General features: G+C 41.3%; 1 protein-coding gene across 4 annotated transcripts in view; it reads left to right on the top strand.

The window, feature by feature from the left end:
- Pld5 (phospholipase D family member 5) overlaps positions 1 to 26,872 on the top strand; it is a 331,271-nt gene that overhangs the window by 128,909 nt on the left and 175,490 nt on the right. For 2 of the 4 annotated variants that reach the window (XM_060364739.1, XM_060364740.1), the window contains exon 2: positions 19,047 to 19,183. In XM_060364739.1, coding sequence (XP_060220722.1) covers positions 19,047 to 19,183 — 137 coding nt within the window. Of the gene's footprint in view, positions 1 to 19,046; positions 19,191 to 26,872 lie in introns of all 4 variants that reach the window. The other 2 variants (XM_060364742.1, XM_060364741.1) reach the window with 1 other exon arrangement.

The raw sequence follows: 26,872 nt of genomic DNA, 5'->3' as shown, positions 1-26,872 counted from the left end.
CTCCAGGGAAGATTTTCATAGCGCCATGGTTCTGGGCACACATTTTCCCATTATCCTCCATATCTCATATCTTAGCGGTGCTGTTTGTGTCTCCACCCCCTAGCAAATGTGTATACACAGTCTATTCACTTAATCCCTTGAGTTTAGGGCAATGAGCAAAGATGAGCAAAGACTGGTTGAAAGGGAGCCCAAACCAGGTAAATGCAGGGAAGGACAGCCTGTGAAGGTGAAGGTGGCCCCAGGAGGTGGGTTCAGTGTTTTCCAACACTAGAGCACTGAGTAGGTTATTGGTAAGAACTCAGTCGCCACCCAGATACTCAGCCCTGAGCACAGGAGTGAACTGAGTACTGCACGCAAAGTGCCAGTGTCTGTCATTGTGTGTTTATAGGCAAAATCTGTTGACCTCAGGTCCCTCACAGCTGCCTTAACTAATTCAGCTAGCTGTTTCCTGGGCGGGAAGAACGAGGAGCAAGATCTAAAATGAGTAAATTTCCATCTCATAGACCGTGAAGGGAAGGTTTTGAAGTTTTGAAGGTCAGGCAATGAGATGACATGGGGCTAAGGGCTCCTAGTGAGGCTTCCGGCTGCTTAGGAGGGACCCGTGAAAGTCTGGATCTCAGCGCGCTGTGGTTTCCCCCTTAAACTACTTTTATTGTGATATAGCTCACATTCTAACATGTTCGTGCAGCTCAGGGTGCGGAACATTTACACTACACAACTATCACCAGATTTTATCCCCTTCTGTACCACACTCAGCTCCAGCCCTGGCCACCGTTTGTTGTCTGTATGAACTTGATTCTCTTAAGTGCCTCATGTAAATGAAATTATTCGGCCTTTATCTTTTCATGTGCGCACTAATCAGTTTTATCAAGGTCCATTTGCTGTTGTACATATGTCAGAAACTCTCTATCAGGGATAAATAACATTTCCTTGGCTGTATTTACCTCATTTTGTTCATCTGTTCATCTGATGATTTGACTTGTTTTTACTTTGGGCAGTTGGGGATCAAGTTGCTATAAACACTGGCAAAAAGACCCTCAGTGGAGACCCTGCTATCCATTCCTTTGTTTGTACATTAGTCTTCGCTTAGCCACAATTTCCCTTTCCTGTGGCTTTTGTTACAAATAACCAACTGTGGTCTGAAAAGGTTAAATGGAAAGTTCTAGGAATAAGTAGTTTATAAGTGTGACATGTGATCAGAAGTTCATTAGTATCGTAGCATCCCTTCACAATGCCCATGTTGTTCACCTCACTGCCCCTCATCAAGGAGGTACCATATCATCTCACATTGTCAAAAGATGCGAAAGCATGCATAGTAGAGATAATTAGATATTCCCCTTTCATGGCCTTTTTATATGACATTGTTATAATTATTCAATTATTAGTTGCTGGTAATCTCTTGTGGCTAAATTATAAATAAAACTTTTTAATCGGCATGTACATATAGGGGGAGCATTCATATAGTTTGAGTGTGGTACCATTTATGGTTTTGTGTATCTACTGCATCTTGGAACAAAAACCTCGTAGATGAGGGAGGGTGGGTTTACCTGGAAGAGAATAACTTCACCTGCTGGGGCATACGATGGTTCTGTTTACATTTTTAGAGGAAACATCATACTGTGTTTCAGTGTCCTCTTTATACACTCTTTATACGCTCCAGCTTCTCCACATGCTCAATGCCGATTTCTGCATTTGGATATTGTCCTACCTTGGTTTTTGTTTTAAAATGTGCCCTTCTTGCGTATGTGCATATGTACACACAGCATGTGTGTGGAGGTCAGCAGGCAGCTTGCGGGAGTCAGTTGTCTCCTTCCATCCACAATGTGGGCTCTAGGCATTGCACCCAGGTCATCAGGCTTGGCAGCAAGCATCCTTACCTACTAGGCCAGGTTACCAGCTTGCTACTGTCATTTCCGATGAGTGTGAATTATCTTCTGGTTTTGATTTACAATTTCCTTTAGAGACGTGGAGCGGTTTTTATTTACTATTTCGTCGTTGCATATCATCATCTTTAGAAAATGTTTCTTCAAGTCCTTTTCCAGCTTTGGATTATTTGGGTTATGTGGGGGTTTTGCATTGTTATTGTTTAGTTGGTTTGCTATTAGTTTTTTGCATTTGTGCATATGCACAGGGTACAGTAAGCCTCCAGTGCATAGTTGTCCTGGGAATAGGGTCACACTCCTAACCAGAATGTGGAACCTCATTGTTCAGAGAGAATAGCAGGATAGCCATTTGCTAAGCTTTTGTGGGAATCATTATTTTGTTGTTTTTGTTTTTGTTTTTGTTTTTTCCTTGTGCAACAACCATGGCTGTCCTGGAACTTGTTTTGTAGAACAGGCTGGCCTCAAGCTCAAAGAGGCCTCTGCCTCTGCCTCCTGAATGCTGGGATTAAAGGCCACCACACCCATAACATTTGTTGGTTTCTGAAGAATTAAATCATCCTGTAGGAAAGTTACAAAACCCTCAGTTTAATGTCTGACCTTCCAGAGAACTGAAAACACAGGTTCTGCAGCCAGTGTTAATGCACCCTTGAGGAGAATGGAGTCCCATTACGGGCAGGCAGATTAACACTGTAAGAAGCCTATGAAGGCTTGTCCCTCAACTGGCATACTTGGCCAGGATGCAGCCCTAATCGAAGGGGACATGGTAAGGCCAGACTGGATGGCCAGAAGCTCAGGAACAGTGTCCAAAGGGACTGGACCAGAAAGGGTGAGAAGAGGGACTGACAGGTAAGCAAAGCAGAATGTCACCTTACAGCTGAATGTGAAGGAGTAGTGGTGCCTTCTAGTGCTGTGTGTGAAACCTTAGCTCTAAAGTAGAGCCCAAGGTAGCTTGAAGAGGGATAGAAAGAGCATTTCTCTGAGAAAAGAAAAAAAAAAAGCCTCTCCCTGGGTCCATAATGGGTTAATCATTTATTCTATGGTTCGGGAGTTTGTGAGGTATTTGTGCTTCTTTTGAAGGAATGATAAATATTTATGCCATGCCAGGGAAGCATGAAGGAATGAAGAACAAGGCTGTCAATAACTGAGCCAAAGATTTATGAACAGCCTGACAGCTGCTCAGACCAGCGTGAGTGACAGCCACCCTCCCAGTAGAAAGCAATAGCTGTAGGAAGGCCAGTGGAGGAAGCTTGGTGCTCTGGTTGCATTGTGATTTCCTTGCATTCTATCTGGCTCCCTGCCATGAGCCAATGGATTGCCCTGCTGTGGGTGGAAACAGCTGAGCTGTGTGCTCGGTTTGTGGCGGAGTTTTTAATCCAAGTCTTTGTAAAAAGGAGGTTGATAAATTAACGGTGCAGGAGAGGATGGTGTTGGCTTTCACAAAAGCAGCAGGCTGGGTTTCATTCCCATGGTGAAGTCAGTTAGACAAGATTCTCTGTGTCTGTTGCAGTGGCTGCTGGGATATTTGGCCCTGCCCTTCCTCCCAGCTTAGTGACTCCACTGGTGTGTGCTCTACAGTTGCCTTTCTTTACCCAGTGCTCAAGGTTGCCTCCCATTGCGTGTGTGTAGACCTCATGTGATGGGAGCAACAGGACCCTGTGTCCTGTGGGGGAAGGTTCATGCAGCCAAAGTTGTAGATGTGAGCTAGAGCGGGCACCATGGAATGAAGAGAGCCATGGAGCAGCAGGGAGAGACCTAAAAAGGAGCAATGGAGCAGCTTATTTGGACACAGTGACAAGAAAAATGATGTAAGTCACAAAAGAAGATATAAAGCTTTTTATTTCTAGTTTCAACTCCATCATAGCTTTTTGATTGTTGTTGTTGTCATTATTATTATTATTTTGTGGTGGATTTGTTTGTGATTTTGACTTTCTGATATTAAAATAACAAAAACCATTTCTGCATCCAAAAGACTCTATCTAACATGAGTTATTCCTTCAAGTGGAGGTTGTGAACATTGGGCTCCCTTTTTGTGATTACTGTTGCTAATTTGTTTTTATCTTTCGTTGTAGGTGTGTGTGGGAGGGGGTGTATACACACAGGTGTGGATGTCCACAGAGGGCAGATGAGGCCTCGATTCCCCTGCAGCTGAAGTTACAGGTGGTTGAGAGCTGAATGATGTCGGTACTAAGACTTGAACTCTAGTCCTCCGCGAGAGCAGCAAATGCTCTTGAGAACTGAGCCATCTCTCCAACCCCTGGGATTTCTTTTTAGTTTCATTGTGGCTAAACACTGAATACATTTGTCTCATTGAACAACTTAGAAAGGGCAAGTAAAAAACAAAACAAAACAAAACAAACAAACAAACAAAAAAACCAAAAACATTGTGTAAAAATACCACAATTTCTTATCCATTCCTCCGTTGATGGACGTCTGGGTTGTTTCCAGGTTCTGGCTATTACAAATAAAGCTGCTACAAACATGGTTGAGCAAATGTCCTTGTTGTGTATGAGCAAATTTTGGGTATATACCTAGCAGTGGTATAGCTGGGTCTTGAGAAAGCACTATTCCTAATTGTCTAAGAAAGAGCCAGTTTGACTTCCAAAGTGGTTGTACCAGTTTATATTCCCACCAGCAATGGAGGAGGGTTCCCTTTTCTCCACAACGTCTCCAGCATATGTTGTCACTTGAGTTTTTGATCTTGGCCATTCTGATGGGTGTAAGGAAAAATCTCAGGGTCGTTTTGACTTGCATTTCCCTAATGGCTAATGACGTTGAGCATTTCTTTAAGTGTTTCTCTGCCATTTGATATTCCTCTATGGAGAATTCTCTGTTTAGCTCTGTTCCCCATTTTTTTAATTGGATTACTTGGTTTGTTGCTTTTCAGCTTCTTTAGTTCTTTATATATACTGGATATTAGCCCTCTGTCAGATAAAGAGTTGGTGAAGTTTCTTTCCCAATCTGTAGGCTGTCGTTTTGTTTTGATGACAGTGTCCTTTGCTTTACAGAAGCTTTTCAGTTTCATGAGGTCCCATTTATTGATTGTTGCTCTTAGAGCCTGTGCTGTTGGTTTTCTGTTCAGGAAGTTGTCTCTTGTGCCAATGAGTTCCAAGCTGTTCCCCACTTTTTCTTCTTACCTATTTAGAGTATCTGGTTTTATGTTGAGGTCTTTGATCCATTTGGACTTTAGTTTTGTGAAGGGTGATAAATATGGATCTATTTTCATTTTTCTGCATGTAGACATCCAGTTGGACCAGCACCACTTGTTGAAGATGCTCTCTTTTTTCCATTGAATGGTTTTGGTTCTTTGTCAAAAATCGAGTATTCATAGGTGTGTGGGTTTATTTCTGGGCCTTCTATTCAGTTCCATTGATCCTCCTTTCTTTTTCTATGCCAATACCATGCAGTTTTTATTACTATTGCTCTGTTGTACAGCTTGAGATCAGAGACGGAGATACCTCCAGATGATCTGTTGTTGTACAGGATCGTTTTGAAGATTATGAGTTTTTTGTATCTCCATATGAAGCTGAGAATCTTTTTTTTCAAAGTCTGTAAAGAATTGAGTCGGTATTTTGATGGGAATTGCATTGAATCTGTAGATTGCTTTTGGCAGGATGGTCATTTTTACTATGTTAATCCTACCAATCCATGAGCATGGGAGATCTTTCCATCTTCTGATATCTTCTTCAATTTCTTCAGGCACTTGAAGTTTTTCTCAAACAGGTCTTTGACTTGCTTGGTTAGTGTCACCCCAAGGTACTTTATATTATTAGTGGCTATTGTGAAGGGTATTGTTTCCCTAATTTCATTCTCAGCCAATGAGGAAATCATGAAATTTGCAGGCAAAGGATGGGATCTAGAAAAGATCATTCTGAGTGAAGTATCCCAGAAAGAGAAAGACAAACATGGTGTATACTCGCTTATATAGAGCTACTAGATATGATAAACAATGAAATCTATACACCTAAAGAAGATAAACAAGAAAGCAGACACGGGATAAGATGATCAATCCTCATTTAGACAAATGGCATATGCATTGAATGTATGACAGGAGTCTACCGCAGAAGGCATCTGAAAGACTCTACCTAGCAGTGTTTCAAAGCAGATACTAAGACTCATAACCAAATTTCGGCAGAGTACAGGGAATCATATGAAAGAAGGGGAGTTAGTTTGACATGAAAAGAATAGGAGCTCCACGAGGACCAAATATATCTGGGCACAGGGTCTTTTCTGAGACTGACACTCCACCAAGGACCATGTATAGATATAACCTAGAACCTCTGCTTGGATGAAGCCCGTGGTAGCTCAGTAACCAATTGGTTTCCCATAGTAAGGGGAACAAGGACTATTTCTGTCAGGAACTCAATGGCAGGCTCTTTGACCTCCCCACCCCCCAAGGGAGGAGCAGTAATGCTAGGCCACAGAGGAGGACTTTGCAGCCAGTCCTGAAGATACCTGATAAAACAGGGTCAGATGAAAAGAGAGGAGGTCCTCCCCAATCAGTGGACTTGAAAGGGGCAGGGAGGAGATGAGGGAGGGAGGGTGGGATTGGGAGGGAATGAGGGAGCGGGATACAGCTGGGATACAGTTAATAAAATGTAACTAATAATAAAAAATAAAAAAATAAATAAAATTTTTCAATGATTATATCAGTATGAAGAGCAAGGAATTAAAAAAGATAAATTCAATATAAACATGTGATGTTCATAATAAATAAGATTTATGAAATAATTATTAAAAAAAGAAACAAACAAGCAAACCAAAAATGTTTTTGAAGGGAAGGTTTTGTAACCTGAAAAATCTTTCATATTCCTTTTTTCATTTTTTCCCTTCTGTTCAAAGCATTCTATTACAGTATTAAATAAATAAGATAGAATGTGTTTTTGTTGAATAAAAGAAAGAAGTCTCAAAAGGGAGAGACAAAGGAAAGACACAAAGGCAGGGGTGGGGATGGGGGAATCTCAAAGGGAGTGAGGTCAGGGAGATGCCTTGAGAGGAGGGTCCTGTCCCTGTGTATGGCTGCTTGTGATGTCCAACAGCCTTTGCTCATCACAGTTTAGGTTTTGTTTGTTTGTGTGTTTGTTTTTACTGCTGTGATGAAATGCATGGCGAATGCAACTTAAGGTGGGGAATGCTTTATTTTAATTCACAGTTTTCAGGAATACATTCCAAGTGGTAGAGGAAGGATGGAGAAGAGAAGCAAAAAGCACATGGGCACTGGTCACAGGCATCTGCCATCAGGAAGCAGAGACCAATGCTTTAATTCCTACTTTCTTCTTTGTTCCTCTTTAATCAGCCCTGGGCCCAGTCTGTGAGCTGGTGCCTCCTCTGTGTAGGGAACATTTTTCCTCCTCAGCTAAAGCTCTCTGTAAACTTCCCTCACCTATACCCAGATGTGTCTGTCTCCTAGACAGTTCCAAATCCAGTAAAATTGACAATGAGGGTGACATATTACACCGTGAATAGAAACTTTCTAGAAATCAGTGTTTAGCAGTGTCTAGTCAGAGGATGCTGTGGGCCCTCAGGGGAGAAGTGCTGAAGGCGAGGTCTCCGCAGTGGGACAGGACCACTATCCCTGCCTTCCCCTCTTTAAGCTTGAAATGCACTCTCCTGAAGGCATCCCTACTGTGCGCAGGCAGTTTCTTCCTCAAAACAAAGAGGAAAATGAACACTGGGGATACCAAAGATGAATTTTGCTTTTTAATTTCTTTGTTATCATACCCAAAGTCAACTCTGCTTTTAAATTAGTATAAAGTTTATTGAGGTTGGTCAACAGTGTTTTTCTCTTCCCTACTGATTGGAACTATCAACCTCTGAGGCCACTAGAAACATGAATACATTGTGAGCATGTAACTTCAGAATAAATCCCCATCAAAGCTGAAAGAACCCTGACTTAGTTTGATGTACTGAAATGTTCAAAGCTTTCTTCAGCTTGTTAAGACAGAGTGTGGAATTCAGGTTGCCAAACAGCCATCAGTTTATCAAAGGCCGGCTGGCAATTTCTTGTCGTTTTCTGTTCACTTTTATCTATAATGAAGGGGAGGGGAACTGAAAGCATGAAAGTATAGCATCTTAGCTCTTGAATACTGGCTGCTTTGCCTTGACATCCACAGTGTTCTTATTCATAGGCCAATAGTCGAAGTTGCTCTGTCTGGTTTGTGGGTACAGAGAGCATCATTTATTCTATATGTAGGAATTACTTGAACTAGGGAAGATTCAACTCTTTCACAAAATGGATCACTTATCCTTTCCTGCCCCTGGATCAGGCCTTACAATATTAGAATGATGTGTTCAGACCCTGCAAAACACACACACACACACACACACACACACACACACACACACACACAGAGGCACGCATGTGTATACTCTTATACTCAGTTTCTTAATAAAGAGGCCACAACTGTGAATTACCCATGTATGCATAACATGCATACACTTCTTTGTAAAATAAGGAAGAAGAGAAACACTAGGGATACAAAGGATGCATTTTTTCCTTTGCAAAATTCTCTGCCCATTTATAAATACATGTGTGTTGGATGCTAGGTAGTATTTGTTTAATTAAAGGAAGCACATTTTTCTTTTCTTTCCCAATGCCATCAATGACCGCAAGCTAAAGCGAGGCACTGACGAGGTTCCTTTCATCCACAGGGGAGAATCAGGAGCACTTGCTGTCCAGGCAGACTGCCACTTAGCTCTTCTGTGAAAGCTGGAGTTCTTTTTGCTTGAGGGAGTATCATTCAATTAGTTAAGTAGAGGGGTGGGCAGGCAGAGACACAACCAGGAATCAATGTCCTACTGCTAGTGATTTCTTTACCAACAAAAGGATCAAATACAGGGTCGAACATGATGATCTCTGGATGCCCTGGATGTCTGAAAGTCCTGTGACTCTCCAGTTGCCCTTGTAATCTTTGAGATTTGTGTGAGGTTATAGCCTCTGCTCTTAGCGAATGTGGAGGTCATGGCTGATCATGATCAGTAGTAAACTGAGACAAATGAATGGTGAAGGGCTGGGAGTGTAGCTCAGCGCTGGAACACTCCCCTTGCACACACACACACACATACACACACACACCCTGAGTTCTATCCCAGTACTGCAAAGTGAGTCGGTCAGTCAATTAATCAGTCATTCAGCCAATCAGATAAGGCTGTGTTGTATATAATAACTTGTCTTAGGCTGATGAGCTGGCAAACAGCCAGCTCTCCTCTTTCTTGCTCTGAGCTACAGTTTCGATTCAGAACTCATAAAAAGTTACAAACAGTGGAGAAAAATACAGCCAACTTTGTGCGCCATAAACAGGGTACCTCAGTTTCCCTCACAAGCCTCTCTCTTCCCCATAGATATGTGCTGATGGTCTTATGTGATCCAGTAAGATGTGATAAATAAATAAATGAAACAAAAATGTGCTTCATTCAATTAGGAGTGCTTATCAAGCATCTGACATATGTTTATAAGTGGGCAGGGAATTTTGCAAAAGGAAAAATTTATTCTCTGTATCCCTAGTGTTTATTTTCCTCCTTATTTTATAAAGTAAGTGTATGCATGGTATACACATCTGGGTAATTCACAGTTGTGGCCTCTTTATTAATAAATTAAGTATAAGGAGCTCATGTGTGTGTGTTTGTGTGTGAGCTGTTTATTCCCAAGCGTGTTCCTATACAGCAGTAGCTAAAAACATCTCATAGGATTTCTGCACAAAATCCTCTGCTTGGAGGTACATTACTTTCCCAAATTCTGCCAGGTTGCATTTTTAACCAATGTTCATCGCCCTCATCCCCATCAACTCCTTATTAGTCTCCTGAACTGTTGCCAAACTAATGTGGGGGAAAAAAGTACTTATTTGGAAGAAATCTGTTTCAGCTATTGAAGTTTTTCCTCCTCTGTTTCTTTATGATTAGCAGTCCTACACTCCCAGTGTTTGCAGTGAGGAGAGATTACTTGACAGGTACTGATTCCTGGATTTAATCTTTGCCTCCTTGGGTTTCTCCCACACATTAAGACTATTTCAAGATTAATTGAAGCACATTTTTTTAAAAGCTACTGAGAATATAATGATTCATGAGTTGGGTGTCCTTAGAACATAAGTGCTGTTACTTGCATGCCTTTTGTATTTTGAATTTACCACAGTAAATATTATTCCTATTAACTTGCCTATATTGAATTTAACAAACTCTTTTCCTTTCTATATTTGAAAGCGTAAGTTAAAATGACAGCCTATTCATTTAGTGCTGTAAACTTCCCTGTAAGCATTTTCTTGGCAGACTCTCACATCTTTTTGATATACTGTACATTTATTGTCATTCAATTCAAGATTCTGATTCTTAATTTTTTTGACTCATAGTTTATGCAAATTAGTTTTAAATTCCAAATATTTGAGGATTTTCCAGAGACCTTTCTTTTATTGGTTTATATTTGATTATACTGTAGTCAGAGAATTCAGAAGTACTAGAGTCACTGTTCCTCCATTAAGACTAATTTAAAATTCAGAATGTGGTCTTTTGGGTGGATGGTCTATGTGACCTCAAATAAAGACTGACTTCTGCTAAGTCTTTGCTAGAATGTCCATAAATCTTTAGTCAGTGCAATTAGCTTTCATATTCTTCAAATTTTCTACATGCATACTGATTTCTCACCACATAATTCAATTCATTAATAAGAAAATGATTTTTAAAAATCACTGAACAGATGAGAAGTTTAAATTTTTTATTTTGTTTGATTAATTTTTGTTTTATGCATTGAAGCTTGCTTATTAGTTTCATGTATGTCTATCTAATCTTAGCCCTCTTGATTAATCTGTTAAAATCATTATATGATTACTCTTAAATCTTCCTCAAATTTTGACAAATTTGGCCACTTACATTTTAAAAATACTTTTCGCTCTTCTTCGTTTACTGAGTTCCCCAATACAGAGTATTTCATGAATTAATACTGATGGCAACATTTTTTTTTATTATATTCTCCATGTTTGTTTCCTATGTTACACTTAATCTACTAATTCCCTTCAATGAATTTCTTATGTCTGGAATTTAGATGAATATGTATTTTTATATTTTATTTATCTTACTTTTTAAATTTTTTTATTGTTTGTTATTATTAGTTACATTTTATTAACTCTGTATCCCAGCTGTATCCCGCTCCCTCATTACTTCCAATCCCACCCTCCCTCCCTCATCTCCTCCCTGCCCCTTTCCAAGTCCATGCAGTGGGGAGGACCTCCTCTCTTTTCGTCTGGCCCTGTTTTCTCGGGTATCTTCAGGGCTGGCTGCTAAGTCCTCCTCTGTGGCCTAGCAGGACTGCTCCTCCCTTGGGGGGTGGGGAGTCAAAGAGCCTGCCATTGAGTTCCTGTCAGAGATAGTCCCTGTTCGCCTTACTATGGGAAACCAATTGGTTATTGAGCTACCATGAGCTTCGTCCGAGTAAATGTTCTAGGTTATATCCATACATGGTCCTTGGTTGGAGAAACAGTTTCAGAAAAAAACCCCTGTGCCCAGATATATTTGGTCCTTGTGGGGCTCCTATCCTTTCCCTGTCATACTAACTCCCCCTTCTGCCGAAGGTTTGGTTATGAGTCTTAGTATCTGTTTTGAAACGCTGCTTGGTAGGATCTTCAAGAGTTATCATTTTAAAGTTATGGAGTTAGCTATAATAGTCATTTTAATCCCTGCATATGGTAATATATATCTGAGTTGCTTTCAACTTATAATTGTCCTCACGATAGCTCAAGGATTATGTAAATTCTTGCCAGGTTTTGTAGTTTCATCCTGGATGTGAAACACTGTGGACTTGACTTTGCTGTGTGCTGGATATAGAGAGCTTTAACAATATGCTCGAGTTTTAGTCTTACATGTAGTTACTTCTCGGTAGTTTGGGGTTTCAAGGCTTGCTTCTTCTTTAATATTATTATTGCATTGGTTTATTTCTGTGGGTGTGTGAGCTTGCATGCCATGGCAAACATGTGGGTGTCAGAGAGACTGCATTAGGAATACTAGCTCTCTTTAGTTCTATCATAGGTCAAAGACGGTTCTACTGGTCCCTGTAGCGGCATCTCCTACAGGTGTCTCACTCACACATGTACTCAACTTAAAACTCAATGAGACTTTCTAAGGTCCCGTCAGAGCTCTTCTGCGGAGCTTTCTCTCCTGCCAGCTTTAGCTGCCTTGGTCTTTGTAAACTAGCTTTCTTTCCTCAGCTTAGACTGATGGGCTACGCTTCCCCTTCCCCAAACTGCTCACTGGGCTCCCATACTATTCCTCTGGAGTGCAGCTGGATCAATGCTAGGTTGCTGACCACATAATATATGGCTAGTAAAGATTTGGAACAAAATTAGCATACTTGAGAGAAGGGTGGCAGAGGAAAGGAGTACCATACTGAGGACCCTAAAGAAAACAAGGATAACATTATGTCCACAGTGAAGATTCCCTCAAAGCTCCTATGCAGCACGTGATGTGCCTTTTCTGATTTGGTTCTACAGGGAAGTCATTATTCTGCAGCTTGGTAAGTCACCAGATGAGAAGACGCTGGGTCTTCTGGGCAATGTGATTTCCTAGGAACATGACTGAGATCTCAATGTATAATATGTCCTGGTTTGCAGTAAAATCATACAGACCCAGCAACTCTGTGATGTCACAGCACAGTTCCACCTTAGTTTCTACACTTTTGAGATCTGTGGGGTAAAACTGATAGCAATCAGAAAATAACCAGATTTGATGTTCTGTAGAAAACAAAAGCAACAAATTGAAATCCATAAAGGAAGATACTTGAGTCGATAAAACAGATCTATAGACCTGAATTAAATACCCAGACGATTTCCAACTCTTTGGATCACCTTTGACATTGAATCACCCAAATGTCTTTGAGTCTTTGTTGATACATCTTCTTCTTGGAAAAGATTTTTTCTAGAACTACCAGCTTGGCAGGCATTAAGAGTTAGATATATAAAATATGTTGTAATTTTGAGATTTGACCATGTTTTTAAAACCTTGTCATTTTGCTTTTAAAAGAACTTGTAACACCATAAGGAGTGAGCAAATTATATTTAGGAATATACATGTATATACATACCATATGTGTATGGAATAACAATTAATGGAAGAGCAGGCCATTAATTTGAAGGAGAGTTAAGAAGGGTATATGGGAAAGTTTAGAATGAGGGAAGAAAAATGAGAAGTGTTATAATTATGTTTTAAAGTCAAAAATAAAAAAGAACTTGTCAATAAATGAAAGACAATATGAGTTTTTAAACTTTACCTTTAAGGTCATGAGTGCAGATTCCTAATATAGAAGCCTGGTTGGAAACACATAGTATTTCTTGCTCTCAAGTATAAACCCCGTCTCTAGTTGGAGGTCTTGTGTATCTGTTTCTTACTTGAGGTAAAGCACATATAGTAAATACATGACATTCAAATGCTTTGAATGTTATCATAAGTGGATATGTTTCTTGACCAAGGAAATAATTCATTTCCATTTGTAGGAGAATTTCACACACTAGCTTGACTGATTATTTCAAATTTTCTTTTTTATTTCATATGTTGAGTTCATCAGTGAAGTTTGGATTGTATACATGTTTGTTGGTTCTCCTTAAAACTTAATTTCCTTTGAGTCAGTTCAGTAAAAACGTAAAAGTCTAGTTCATACCAATTTCTGGAATGATCTAGTCAGTAGTTAAAATTAATAATCCTCTTTATAACCTGAAGTTTGGGTCTCATGAGACTTTTACACAATGATTTGAATAAAGTCTTTCACTTTAATGAGACAGAAATTAAATGAAATAAAATGTTAGTGTGACCTTATATTGTTAGAGTACACTACTCCAAGGACACATTTTAAAATGAGGGTCAGATTCTGGATTTCTCTTCTTTGGCAAATTAAAATGAAAACACTAGCTAAACTACTCTAATAGAGTTTAGTGACAGAATTAAATTAATAGAAGTTAATGTAACTGAACGTTTGTTACATCAAAGAACTTCCAATAACAAACAGTTTCGGTAGGGTTTTCATTACTGCTTTGCCATGACATTGAGAACAGAAAGAAATCAATATTGTTGTAATTTAAGCATTTAGTATTCACCAGGACTCATTTGTCTGTGCACAATTTATAGGGTAAATGTACAAAATTAATCTCAGCATGTAAAAGTTTGAGGCCAAAGGACTGTGAATTTGAAGCCAATATAGACTATTCAGTGAAACTCGGTCTTCATAAATTAATTAATTACATTAAATTAAAATTAATACTATTTTTTCTTTAGTTTTTTAAAATATAAGAGACAATGGCATGTACATGTAACAGAATTGTAAGAATTTAATGCCATGTTATGGAAACATGTAATAACATTAAAATCTGGTCAGTGGCCAAACCTACAATGGAAAACTCAGGCACAGACTGACAGAACATCATAAGAATGTTGGAAAGGCAGATGCTGGATAAGAGAGAAGCAAGGCAGAAGGTGACAGCAATGGTGATTATTACTGCAGAGACTTTCTTCCTGCATTATTTTCTTTCTGTTTTATTTTGTTTTTGCAAGAAAGCCAACAGCAAATATTCCCCGACTATACAAGCAATGAATATTATCATAAAGTTTAAAGGCCAGGACAAAATTCTTTAAAAAATATTATTTAAGTCTCCCCAAATAAAATAAATCATAAGACTAATGTTTAAATCATTAGGGTTTATTTGCTCTGATCCATTTTGTGTTTAGAAAATAGTCACTAGCTAGGCGTATGGTGGTGCATGTCTGAGATCCCAGCAGCTGGAATAGGTAGAGGGTTGAGGATGCAGAGTTCAAGGTCATCTTCAGTTACAAAGTGAGTTCAAGGCCAGCCTGGGCTGACATGAGGTTCCATTTCCAAAAGAGACAAACAGATAAATAAATAAATAAATAAATAAATAAATAAATAAATAAATGAAACAGAAAGAGAAAAATAAAGAACTAAAGAAAAAGAAAAGATAAAATGAACTACTGAAGAAGAATAAGTTCAAGAGCAAACGTGTTCAGTAAAATTTAAGAGAAATGATGACTGATAAAGTGTCTGCTCCCACCCCCACCCCAGCTCATCCATCATTTCACCTTTTGCAGTTTCAATGACCTTTAGTCATCCACAGTCAGAAAATAGTAAAGCAAACTTCCAGAGGCAATTTTGTCGTTTTAACTTTCATGCTTTTTAGATTGCCATAATGAACGCTAACGCTGCCCTGCTCTGAACAACGTAAAACACGAATCATGCCTTTGTCCAGCATATCCACACTGTATGTGCTACCTCTCCACTGCTTAGCTGTAAGCCAGCGTATCCACACTGTGTGCGGCCTCCCCACTGCTTAGTTGCTGTCTCAGCTGTCAGAGCAGCCACTGAGGGACTGTGGTCTCTACATTCAAGAAATGCTTATTTTAGATTCCAAAGAACATGTGATGGATATCAGCCAGCCTCTTCCGTGAGAGGCACTGGGAAAACTGAAAAGCCTCAAATAGAAGACTGGATCCATATCTCTATTTGTCATCTTGCACTAAAATTAATTCAAAATCGGTCAAAGGACCTCAATGAAAGCCCTAAATTTTTGAAAGTCTCAGAACAAAAAACTAGGGGAAAAAAACTCAAAATATAAGCATAGGATGACTTTCTGAATAGGACTCTAATCATTCAGGAAATAAATGCAAGAATTGATTTATGGGCTCACATTACATTAGAAGGCTTTGACAAAGCATCAGAAATGGCCACTAGAATAGGAAAAAAAAAAATCCTTGCTAGCTATTCAGACAAGGGATTAATATATAGAATATATAAAGAACTCAAAAACACAAACAACCCAAATCAAAATATTCCAGTTCATAAATAGGCATGTGAGCTGAACACACAGCTCCCAAAAGTAGTAGCAGAGGAATGGGGAGCCACCTCTGTCAGTAGCCTGACTGCCAAGAAACTAGCTCAAGAACCCATGCTTAAAAAGCTGGGTGTGCCATCAGAATGGCTAAGATCAAAAACTCAAGTGACAATTCATGCTGGAGAGGTTGTGGAGAAAGGGGAACCCTCCTCCATTGCTGGTGGGAATGTAAACTTGTACAACAACTTTGAAAATCAATCTGGTGCTTTCTCAGACAATTAGGAATAGTGCTTCTTCAAGATCCAGCTATACTACTCCTAAGCATATACCAAAATATGCTCAAGTACACAACATGGACATTGATTCAACCATGTTTGTAGCAGCTTTCTTCATAATAGCCAGAACCTATAAACAACCCAGATGTCCCTCAGTGGAGGAATGGATACAGAAATTGTGGTACATTTACACAATGGAATACAACTTAGCAATTAAAAACAAGGAGATCATGAAATTTGCAGGCAAATGGTGGGAACTAGAAAAGATCATCCTGAGTGAGGTAACCCAGAAACAGAAAGACACATATGGTATATACTCTACTCACTTATAAGTGGATACTAGATATACAATATAGGATAAACCTACGAAAATCTGTACACCTAAAGAAGCTGAGCTAGAAGGAGGACCATGGGTAAGATGATCAATCCTCACTCAGAAAGGCAAACAGGATGGACATTAGAAGAAGGAGAAAACAGGAAACATGACAGGAGCTTACCACAGAGGGCCTCTGAAAGACTGTACCCAGCAGTATATCTAAGCAGATACTGAGACACATAAAAAAAACTTTGGGCAGAGTGCAGGGAATCTTAGGAAAGAAGGGTGAGATAGTAAAACCTGGAGAGGACAGGAGCTCCACAAACAGAGCAACAGAACCAAAATATCTGGGCCCAGGGGTCTTTTTTGAGATTGATACTCCAACCAAGGACCATTCATGGATATAACCTAGAACCCTGCACAGATGTAGCCCATGGCAGCTCAGTCTCCAACTGATGTCCTAGTAAGGAGAACAAGTACTGTCTCTGACATGAACTCAGTGGCTGGCTCTTTGATCACCTCCCCCTGATGGGAGAGCATCCTTACCAGGCCACAGAGGAGGACGATGCAGCCAGTTCTGATGAGACCTGATAAGCTAGGGTCAGAAGGAGGCAGAGGACCTTCCATACTGATTTCTGTGAGTTGGAAGCCAGCTGTCTACACAGCGAGTTCCAGGACAACCAAGGCTGCTAGTGAGACCCTGTCTCTAAACAAAAGAAAACAAATTGAGATTCAATCTTACCCCAGTTACAATGCGTATCATTAAGGTTCTGGAGGCAGTGGTCAGGATGCCGAGGAAATGGGAATCCTTTATATATAAAACACTCTGTCTAGTCACTATAGAAATCAGTATGGAAGGTCCTCAAACCTTATGGTCCAGCTGCACCACTTCTGTGTACCTGATCCTGTAGTTCACTATAGAGATTCATGCACACCCATGCTCATTACTGCAGCATCAATAATAGAAAGACAAAATTATGTTGTTAGCAAGGAAACGGATAGAACTCAAGACTATCGTGTTAAGTGAGATAAACGGTTTTACACAGACAAATAGTGCATGTTTTCTCCTGGAAGTGGGGTCTAAGGACAAAGAACAAAGACCCTGAAAGTACAAGCAGGAGTATAAGGGAGGTGAAAGGGAGAGTGGAGAGGAATGGGAAGGACTAAGAAAGAGTAGAGACATGGTGATTATGCTTGATTGAAGTACATTATTTAAATGTCATAGTGGAACATTGTGAGTGTATATGTGTGTGTGAGAGAGAAAGAGGTGGGGAGAGAGGAAAAGAAGGAAGGTAAGAAAGAGGCAGAAGAAACAGAGAATGAACGTCAGCCTTGGTTGCACACTCCCATAATCTAAGTACTTGCCTGCTTGAGGTAGGACATTGAATCTGAGGGCAGCTTGGGTAACAGAGAGTGACCCTGTCCTAGAAACACAACCAACTACCCCCAGTAACTTTCATTTTACTTAATTACGGACTTGGAGTTCCAGAGTGGTCTTGTGTCTAGACATTGCTGTTGAAAGGTCTGGTGTGGGGGTGCCCTTGGGAGTCAGAGGCAGGAGGATCTCTGCCAATTTGAATCAAGTCTTGTCTACATAGTGAGTTCCAGGACAGTCAGAGCTACATAGAGAAATGAGAGAGAGAGGTGAGAGAGGAAAAATAACCCAGTGCTCTTTCTCATGCTGTTTTTCACTCTTTCTCTGTCCCCTTCCATACACATTCTGATACCTTTGGTTTGTTCCGCTGTTCATGTTACTTCCCTAAGATAGTTGAGGCAGCTCATAGAGGTGGGTCTCCACAGTGACCATTGAGGGGGGTCTCCACAGTGACCATTGTTCACTGAGTGCATCACCTAGTTATGATGCAGGAAATCTACGTAAAAGATCTCGTTTCACTTCCTTTGATTCTTCATTACAACCTTAAAAAGCAACTGTTCATGTTGTCCCGCTTTACAATCAGGGAAGATGAAGCGAAGACAGAGGGCTGTTCCGGGCCCTGCCTTCTTACTACACCCTGCCCCCTAATGTGGTACAAAGGACAAACTTTGAAAGTCACCTCTTAGGTTAAGGAAGGCTCTGCTCTCCCGGCCTAATTGTCTTTCAAAAGACTCTGGCCTGGAAGCCATCCCTGGGGTGGGGGTGGGTGAGATTTTAACATGAACTTGGGAGTTGGGGCACAACCATTCAGACCCCTGCAGGGGGAAAGCAGGCTAAAACCATTCATCCTGGTGCTCACTGCTCTTACTGCCCTCTGCTACCTTTAGCCACAGGGCCCTAGAAACAGGGGCACCTGCAATTGCAACTCTTGGACCTGAAGACAGGGACAACCATTGGCTTTCACTGTCAGCACCTTGGGCTTCTAATGGAAAATCAAGTGTGTGAATATTACTCATGGCATCAAGTGAAGAAAAAAAAGCTATGTCAGTTATGTAGCCCACCACGCTGGCATCTGCACTTTTAGATGTTGTAGCCATTATCTGTAGCCTGTATCTAGGTTGGAAACAACAGGGTGTTTCTGAAGCCTGGGTACCACTGTGAGTCGTCCAGTGTGTGCAGTAACATCATCTACTAGGGGTTGAAGGCCGTGCTGTGGGATAAACATGAAAACTTTGCATGTTTCTGCTTGCATAGCCACCCCTTTTCTAGCAACCGCATAGCCTAGTAACGATTCCCAAATGACACACTGTGGCATTGTTTTTGAAAAGTCTCAGTGTGCCCTCCTGCCTGCAGCCCCTGACGTTTCTTTCCCATCTCGCTTTGCAGTCACAGCAGAAGTGCATCGTGATCTTCGCTCTGGTCTGCTGCTTTGCGGTTCTGGTGGCGCTGATATTTTCAGCTGTGGACATCATGGGAGAGGATGAGGACGGACTCTCAGAGAAAAATTGCCAAAATAAATGTCGGTAAGAGGTAACAAACAAAAATTCTCTTTTAGGGAGTGGGTGAGAAGGCCAGGGAGGGCCCTGGACAGGGAAGAGAAACGTCTGCTCAGATCCGTTTTCAGCACAGAGGCCTCACTCTCTCCGCAGAGATGCTCGTGTTTAGTTCAGGAACTAAACCTGGTTGATGAGTTTGTTCGCTTTACCGCGTGGCCCTATTCTACACAGAGAAAATGTTTGGACTGTCTGCATTCATGGAGACTTCTGTGGATGACATTTTGATCCACTCCTCGATAAAGCCGGGCAAACGCCAAGTGCCCCAAGGGACTGGGACCTCAGTTCTAGTTGTTGATCCAGCGCAAGTTAACATACACATCTCCGAGCGCGTTCTGTCGGGTTAGAACAGGAGCTGCCCTCGTCAGCAGCGCCTCAGCATGCAGTTGTTCATTTGCTTATTCGTTTTAATTTAGGGGTTTCAACAGCCTTATTAATCACTTCCTATCACAGACGAGATCTTGAGATCTCAGTAATTCATGCCCGGGGTCCCATACCACTCATTGCCTCCTGGCCGATGTGGGAAGATGTTGCGCTGTTCACGTGGTGACGAAATCAAGCAAGGGTGTGTTTCTGAGAACATGTCCCCACCCGTGCATGTACGTGGCTACATCGTGTGACCTCAGTTACATTGTGAGCATTTACCTCCCTTGGATTGTTCTTCGCCCATAGAGCTTTCAAGGCATGCAATTGTCCGGGGAAATGTCCTCTTCCACGATCCCCTGAGATGCGACATTTTACATTTTGCATGTAGTATGTACGCATGTGTGTGTGTGTTATATATTTGTGTGTCTGTGCATTTGTCAATATGTGGGCACATGTTCAAGTGGAGGTCAGAGAACTACCCATGAGTGTTGATTCACTCCTTCTGGGAATTGAACCCAGGTCACGAGGCTCTGTAGTAAGCACTTTTACCTACGAAGCCATCTTACTGGCCCTGACTTTTTTTTATTTTTGAGGTTGGGGAGTGAGGTAGAAACATACCAAGAAGAGGCTGTTGTCAACGCCAAGCTAGGAAACATGACTGCTCATGCTGATGCCTACAGTTCAAGGGCATGCTCAGCTCCACTTCGCAATTTCTGTCAGAATTTTGTGGCCCCAGCTCAGCTTTGCAGTGACACCTACGTAAAAAGAGATCATGTTGACAGTAACCTGGTAATCGATGCAAACATTTCATCTTGAGTATTTTGCCTTGAAATTGAATGTTTTGGCAGCACAAAAGGCGGGAGAAAGAAATCAGCACCCATTTTGGATTTCTGTTCTTGGTATTAGAAACACACATCTTAATTACATTTCTTTCTTGGGGTAATAGGAGAACAGCTGAACTGTGGTCATTCTAAGGAGATCAATAGAACAATCACACATGTCTGTCATCTTCTGCTGGTGCTGTTTGTCACATGTCAAATCTGAACACCAGTGGACAAGGGGCCGGGGCAGACCCATAGCTGCTGAAGGCAAACACTGTGCCTTGCTCTTTCATCTTCTCTGCCAAGGAGACCCCCTCAGTACTGCAAAGCCCAGCATCTAGGAAGAAATTTTACACTGGCCAAAATACAAAACTTGTTTAAGACAATAATATCCAGGCATTTTCAACCCTCACTAACAGGTCTTGGTAATTTTTAAAACCAGTAACAACAAATATGGCGCAGTTAGAGTTGCCTTTTATTTTACTTAGAAGAAGGTGTCATTTACCCTAATATTTTTCTTTTTATTTTTTTATTATTTTTCATACAACATATACTTGATCATATTCTTTTCCCTCCCCCAACTTCTCCCAGATCCTCCCCACAAGAAAGAGAATGAGTGGAGACTAGAATATTTTCTAGGTGACACTGCACTGTACTTTCGATATCTAGCTATTTGAGATAGAAAACACTACCAGGCTCAGATTCCAAAGGCATGGATTAAAAGCATTTTTTTTTGTCATTTTTCTGTGTTTTTTTTTTTTTTTCTGCTGTTGTTGTTTCTGTGTTTTGAGTTTTGGCGGTGGTGGTGGTTGGTGGTGGTGGTGTGTGAGAGAGCGAGAGAGAGAGAGGGAGAGAGAGAGAGAGAGAGAGAGGGGAAGGGAGAGGGAGAGAGAGGAAAAGTAGCAACAAACAAACAACCCCTTTCCCTTGGGAATGTGGACTCTCTCTGATTAGTAGATGCTATCCTTGTAGCTCTTCCAGAATTTTCTGCCCCTCGCATCTTTCTTCGCAGCCTCCTTCCCACACCCTGCATTTCTGTTTGTAGTCTGTATGGTCAGCCATTTTGTGGCTTATTGTGTATCTTGCTCCCCACACCCACCAAGTGCATTCGGTTGTCTCTGCTTTTTCTCCTCTCCAGTGCACAGGAGTAGAAGGTAGAGTCTCTGTGAGGCCTTATACCTAGATTCTCTTTCCCCATCATTGTTCCACCATCTTTTCTGACCACTGTTCCTTGAACTTGATATTTTCTGACAGCGGCTACTACTCCCATTCACCATAGGCGACATCATCTTCAGACTTTCATGGTCTGCTTCTTTGCTTGTGTCTAATATGCCTCTCCCTACTGTCAGTCTCATCCTTCACCCACATCCCTAGTAACTTGGAAATGCCTAGCCCAGCAGTTAGCCTCGCCATTACTCAGCCTGCACTCACATTTCCTAACCAACCAGCAAGCTACCTTAGGTCATCAGGAAGATGCGCTGAATGGCCAGGGCTTGGAAAGAACAAGGATCTGAACCTAAACTGCATTCTGTCCTTTCAGAATCCTCTTAGCTAAGGGGTGAGGTTAAGTCTCTTGTCTACCGAGAGAAACCTCAAAAGACATAGCAAGGAATTCTAAAGCAGTTGGGTGAGGCTGTCACAATAGACTGTGGCCAGAAATACAATGGGAATGTCCAAGGGATGTGGGGAGTGACCACACGGTGCAAAAAACGTCTGTCCTTGTCTTTCTCCTTCACTTCACATGTGTTACTAAGGTGATTTTAGTCTCAATTCACTTAAAAAATGGTAAAAAAAAAAAATATATCATAAGACTGTCACATGGATTCAGTGTGTTGTCTAAATCCAAGCAAAGCAATGAGAAACATAGTAACAGTATAAAAATGTCGATTCTCTCCGTTTGTTCCAAACACTGCAGAAAGTCCTCTCCAGTATTCCCTACTAACCTGTTTCTGGCTTGCTCTGAATCTTTGGTTTTGCAGACATCTATGAATACCAACTCATGAGCACATTCGGAGCCTATTGTAGCAGAAACCTATCTTAGCAAGGGAGTCAACATCACCAGAGGAAGGCATGTCTGTGGGGCAGAAGGAAGCTGTAAGCTTTCTAAGGGGAAACAGCTCACATGTGGCAGCATGAGGTGGTTAACGTGATTTGTGACTGTTTAGAAGAATGTGCTTGGCTCCCTCTGGTTGGCCCTGGAGTAGGAATACAAATCAGGAGAGCTGGGAGTTACTAATCTCTAGCCATTTGGGACCAGTGATCATCTAAATTACTGTTTTGCCATCTGCACAGTTGCTGGAGATAACAGTCTCACTTCCTATAGACCTGGCCGGGTGGTACAGGGAATAGGTTTCCTGGGCAAGTTGCTACAAGTTATAGCCAGCGTTGAGTTACGTTCTCGCTTATGGTCTGGCTGTAATTCCTTTGTATATTCAGCCTGTGTTCCACAAACTTCCCCTGTACTTAACAGCCTCTTTCAAGTGTTCATTTGCTTGTTTTAGTTTTTGAGAAAGGATTTTATGAAGCCTCAGCTGGCCTTGCCCTGCCTCTGCCTCCCAAGCACATGGGCTACAACACCGGCTAGGCTCTTCTGTTTTAATTTTGCACAGCCCTCTGCTAGACCACAATGTACATACCTCTATGCTTCCTCAGCACCAAATATGGCTTGCCTTCCTGGAGCTTTTGCTTCAAGCATGCTGCTAATTTGTACCCTGGTTCCACCCATTCTTGTCCTCAGAGTGGTTGGGCTCTGTTTTCTAGCTCTGCATTCCTCCAGGACCGGATGCCACTAGTAAAAATGACCAGGCTGTTGCAGCAGTGGTGCACTCCTGAGTTCCTGACACTGGTGCAGCCGGGCAGAAGATGCTCCCCAGAAGGCTGTCACCAGCCTCAGCTTCCATGCACATCCAGGCTCCTCCCCTCTCTGCCTCACCCCTTCTCTGGCTCTTCCCAGGCTTTATGGTGGCACTCGTTGGATTGAGCGACAGTCCTCTTCAGCAGCCGTGATCTCAGAGAGACAGTTTCTCTGCAGGCTTCCCTATTCTTGGTAGTAGTGCCAGACACAGAGCCCTGTGCAATCTTTACTGAGATCTACCTGGAAATTAAACTCTGCCTGTGTTTGTCTCTCTGCTCACTCCTTAAAGCTGAAAGCAGCCTAGCAAGCTGCAGCTCTCTCCTCCGTGTCTTGGCAGTCTTTTCCCAAGTTCTTTTCCAAATATCTCCCTGTAATCTGTGTTGTCCCACTCCCTAGCCCATCTATCCTGTGATGGACCTCACGTCTGAATCACACTGCTAAGTCAGCTACTCCGACGCTTACACTTTTGTTAACGTGTCTCGCTGTGATCTTTTCTGTCTGATTTGCTCTATTTCTCTGTCCCACATGCTACTCTTCTGCTGTGTGACTGTACTAATAGGAGATAATCATACGCTCTCCTGTGAGTTTCACATGTATATCTATAAAATTTGAATTGTTCAAAAATGTTACTCTCAAACCTTTTATTTTTTTAAGTTTAAAGATGGGATCTTGCATTGCCAAGGCTGGTTATTCTTGTGGTTGGATTTGCATTTCTCTGCTATTCTTCTGTTTTGAGACTTTCCACTTGCAAGGACATCTGCCTTCTTGTCATCTCAAGACTCCTGGTCCAGAATCACAGCTCACCTTGAGTCTTCATATTTTTTCTACTTTCTACGTATACTCAGCCAAGTCTTTTGTGGCAACTTTGGCTCCTTTGGTGGCATTGGCACTTTTGGTTCTTTCATTGCATGTCAGGCTAGATTAAAAAAAAATACTGAGAACAAGAACCCACAATTTGTATCCCCTGCCTTATATAGCACTCCATAGCTCAGCACTAAGATTTTTATTTTAATTTTATTTTTATTAATTACAATTTATTCACTTTGTATCCCCCCTGTAGCTCCCTCCTCCCCTCCTAACCCCACCCTCCCTTCCCCTTCTCTACCCAGGCCCCTTCCCCAGTCCATAGATAGGGGAGGTCTTTCTCTCCTTCCTTCTGATCCCAGTCTATCATGTCTCATCAGGAGTGGCTGAATTGTCTTCTTCTGTGGCCTGGTAAGGCTGCTCTCCCCTCAGGGGGAGGTGATCAAAGAGCAGGCCAATCATTTCATGTCAGAGACAGTCCCTGTTTCCATTTCTATGGAACCCACTTGGACACTGAGCTGCCCATGGGCTACATCTGTGCAGGGGTTCTAGGTTATCTCCATGCATGGTCCTTGGTTGGAGTATCAGTCTCAGAAAAGACCCCTGGGCCCAGATTTTTTGATTGTGTTGCTCTCCTTGTGGAGCTCCTGTCCTCTCCATGTCTTATTATTTCCCACTCTTTCATAAGATTCCCTGAACTCTGCCCAAAGGTTGGCCATAAATCTCAGCATCTGCTTTGATACCCTGCAGGGAAGAGCCCTTCAGAGGCCCTCTGTGGCAGGCTTCTGCCTGTCCTGTTCCCTGTTTTCTCCCTCTTCTGATGTTCATCCTCTTTACCTTTCTGAATGAGGATTGAGCATCTTAGCCAGAGTCCTCCTTCTTGATTAGTTTCTTCAAGTGTACAGATTTCAGTATGTTTATCCTATATTATATGTCTAATATCCACTTAGGAGTGAATATATACCCTGTGTGTCTTTCTGCTTCTGGGATAACTCACTCAGGATGATATTTTCCAGTTCCCACCATTTACCTGCAAATGTCATAATTTCCTTGATTTTTATTGCTGAGTAATATCCCATTGCGTAGATGTACCACAATTTCTTTATCCATTCCTCAATTGAGGGGCATCTGGGTTGTTTCTAGCTTCTGGCTATTACAAACAAAGCTGCTACAAACATTGTTGAACAAATGTCCTTGTTATATACTTGAACATCTTTTGGATATATGCCTAGGAGTGGTATAGCTGGATCTTGAGGAAGCGCTATTCCTAATTGTCTAAGAAAGTGCAAGATTGATTACCTGAGTGGTTATACAAGTTTACATTCCCACAGCAGTGGAGGAGGGTTCCCCTTTCTCCACATCCTCTCCAGCATATGTTGTCTCTTGAGGTTTTTTTGTTTTGTTTTGTTTTTTATCTTGGCCATTTTGATGGGTATAGAGTGAAATCTTAGGGTCATTTTGATTTGCATTTCCCTGATGATAAGGATGTTGAGCATATCTTCAAGTGGTTTTTGGCCACTCAATATTCTTCTATTGAGAATTCTCTGTTTAGCTCTGTACCCCATTTTTTAATTGGATTACTTGATTTATTGCTGTTTAGCTTCTTGAGTTCTTTATATATTCTGGATATTAGCACTCTGTCAGATATAGGGTTGGTGAAGATCCTTTCCCAATCTGTAGGCAGTCCTTTTGTTCTGACGACAGTGTCCTTTGCTTTACAGAAACTTTTCAGTTTCATGAAGTCCCATTTACTGATTGTTGCTCTTAGAGCTCATCCTGTTGGTGTTCTGTTCAGGAAGTTGTCTCTTGTGCTAAATGAGTTCAAGGCTTTTTGCTACTTTTTCTTCTAACAGGTTTAGTGTGTCTGGTTTTATATTGAGGTCTTGGATCCACTTGGACTTTAGTTTTGTGCAGGGTGATAAGTATGGATCTATTTGCATTTTTCTATATGTAGACATCTGGTTAGACCAGCACCATTTGTTGAAGATGCTATCTCTTTTCCATTGTATGGTTTTGGTATCTTTGTCAAAGATCAGGTGTCCATAAGTGTGTGGGTTTATTTCAGGGTCTTCAATTCAATTCCATTGATCCACCAGTCGGTTTCTATGCCAGTATCATGAAACTTTTAGTATTGTTGCTCTATATTACAGCTTGAGATCAGGGATGGAGATACCTCCAAAAGATCTTTCATTGTAGAGGATTGTGTTAGCAATTCTGGGTTTCTTGTTATTCCATATGAAGTTGAGAAGTTTTCTTTCAAGATCTGTAAAGAATCATGATGGTAATTTGATGGGAATTGCATTGAATCTGTAGATTGTTTTCGGTAAGATGGCCATTTTTACTATGTTAATCCTGCCAAGCCATAAGCATTGGAGATTTTCCATCTTTTGATATCTTCTTCTAATTCTTTCTTCAGAGACTGGAAATTTTTTTTTCATACAAGTCTTTTACTTGCTTGGTTAGGGTCACACCAAGGTACTTTATGTCCTTTGTGGCTATTGTGAAGGGTGTTGTTTCCCTAATTTCTTTCTTGGCCCTTTTGTCTTTTGTATACAGGAGGGCTACTGATTTTTTTTTTTTAGTTAATTTTGTATCCAGCCACTTTACTGAAGGTGATTATCAGCTGTAGGAGTTCCCTGGTAGAATTTTGGGGGTCACTCAAGGAATATTATCATATCATCTGCAAATAGTGATACTTGGACTTCTTCCTTTCCAATCTGTATCCCCTTGATCTCCTTTAATTGTCTTATTGCTCTAGTAAGGACGTCAAGAACTATGTTGAAGAGATATGGAGAGAGTGGGCAGCCTTGCCTT

This window comes from Meriones unguiculatus, chromosome 11, assembly GCF_030254825.1.
Source record: "Meriones unguiculatus strain TT.TT164.6M chromosome 11, Bangor_MerUng_6.1, whole genome shotgun sequence".
Classification (NCBI taxonomy): domain Eukaryota; kingdom Metazoa; phylum Chordata; class Mammalia; order Rodentia; family Muridae; genus Meriones; species Meriones unguiculatus.
The sequence above is the reverse complement of the archived record's forward strand: the minus strand, read 5'-3'. Positions and strand labels throughout refer to the sequence as shown.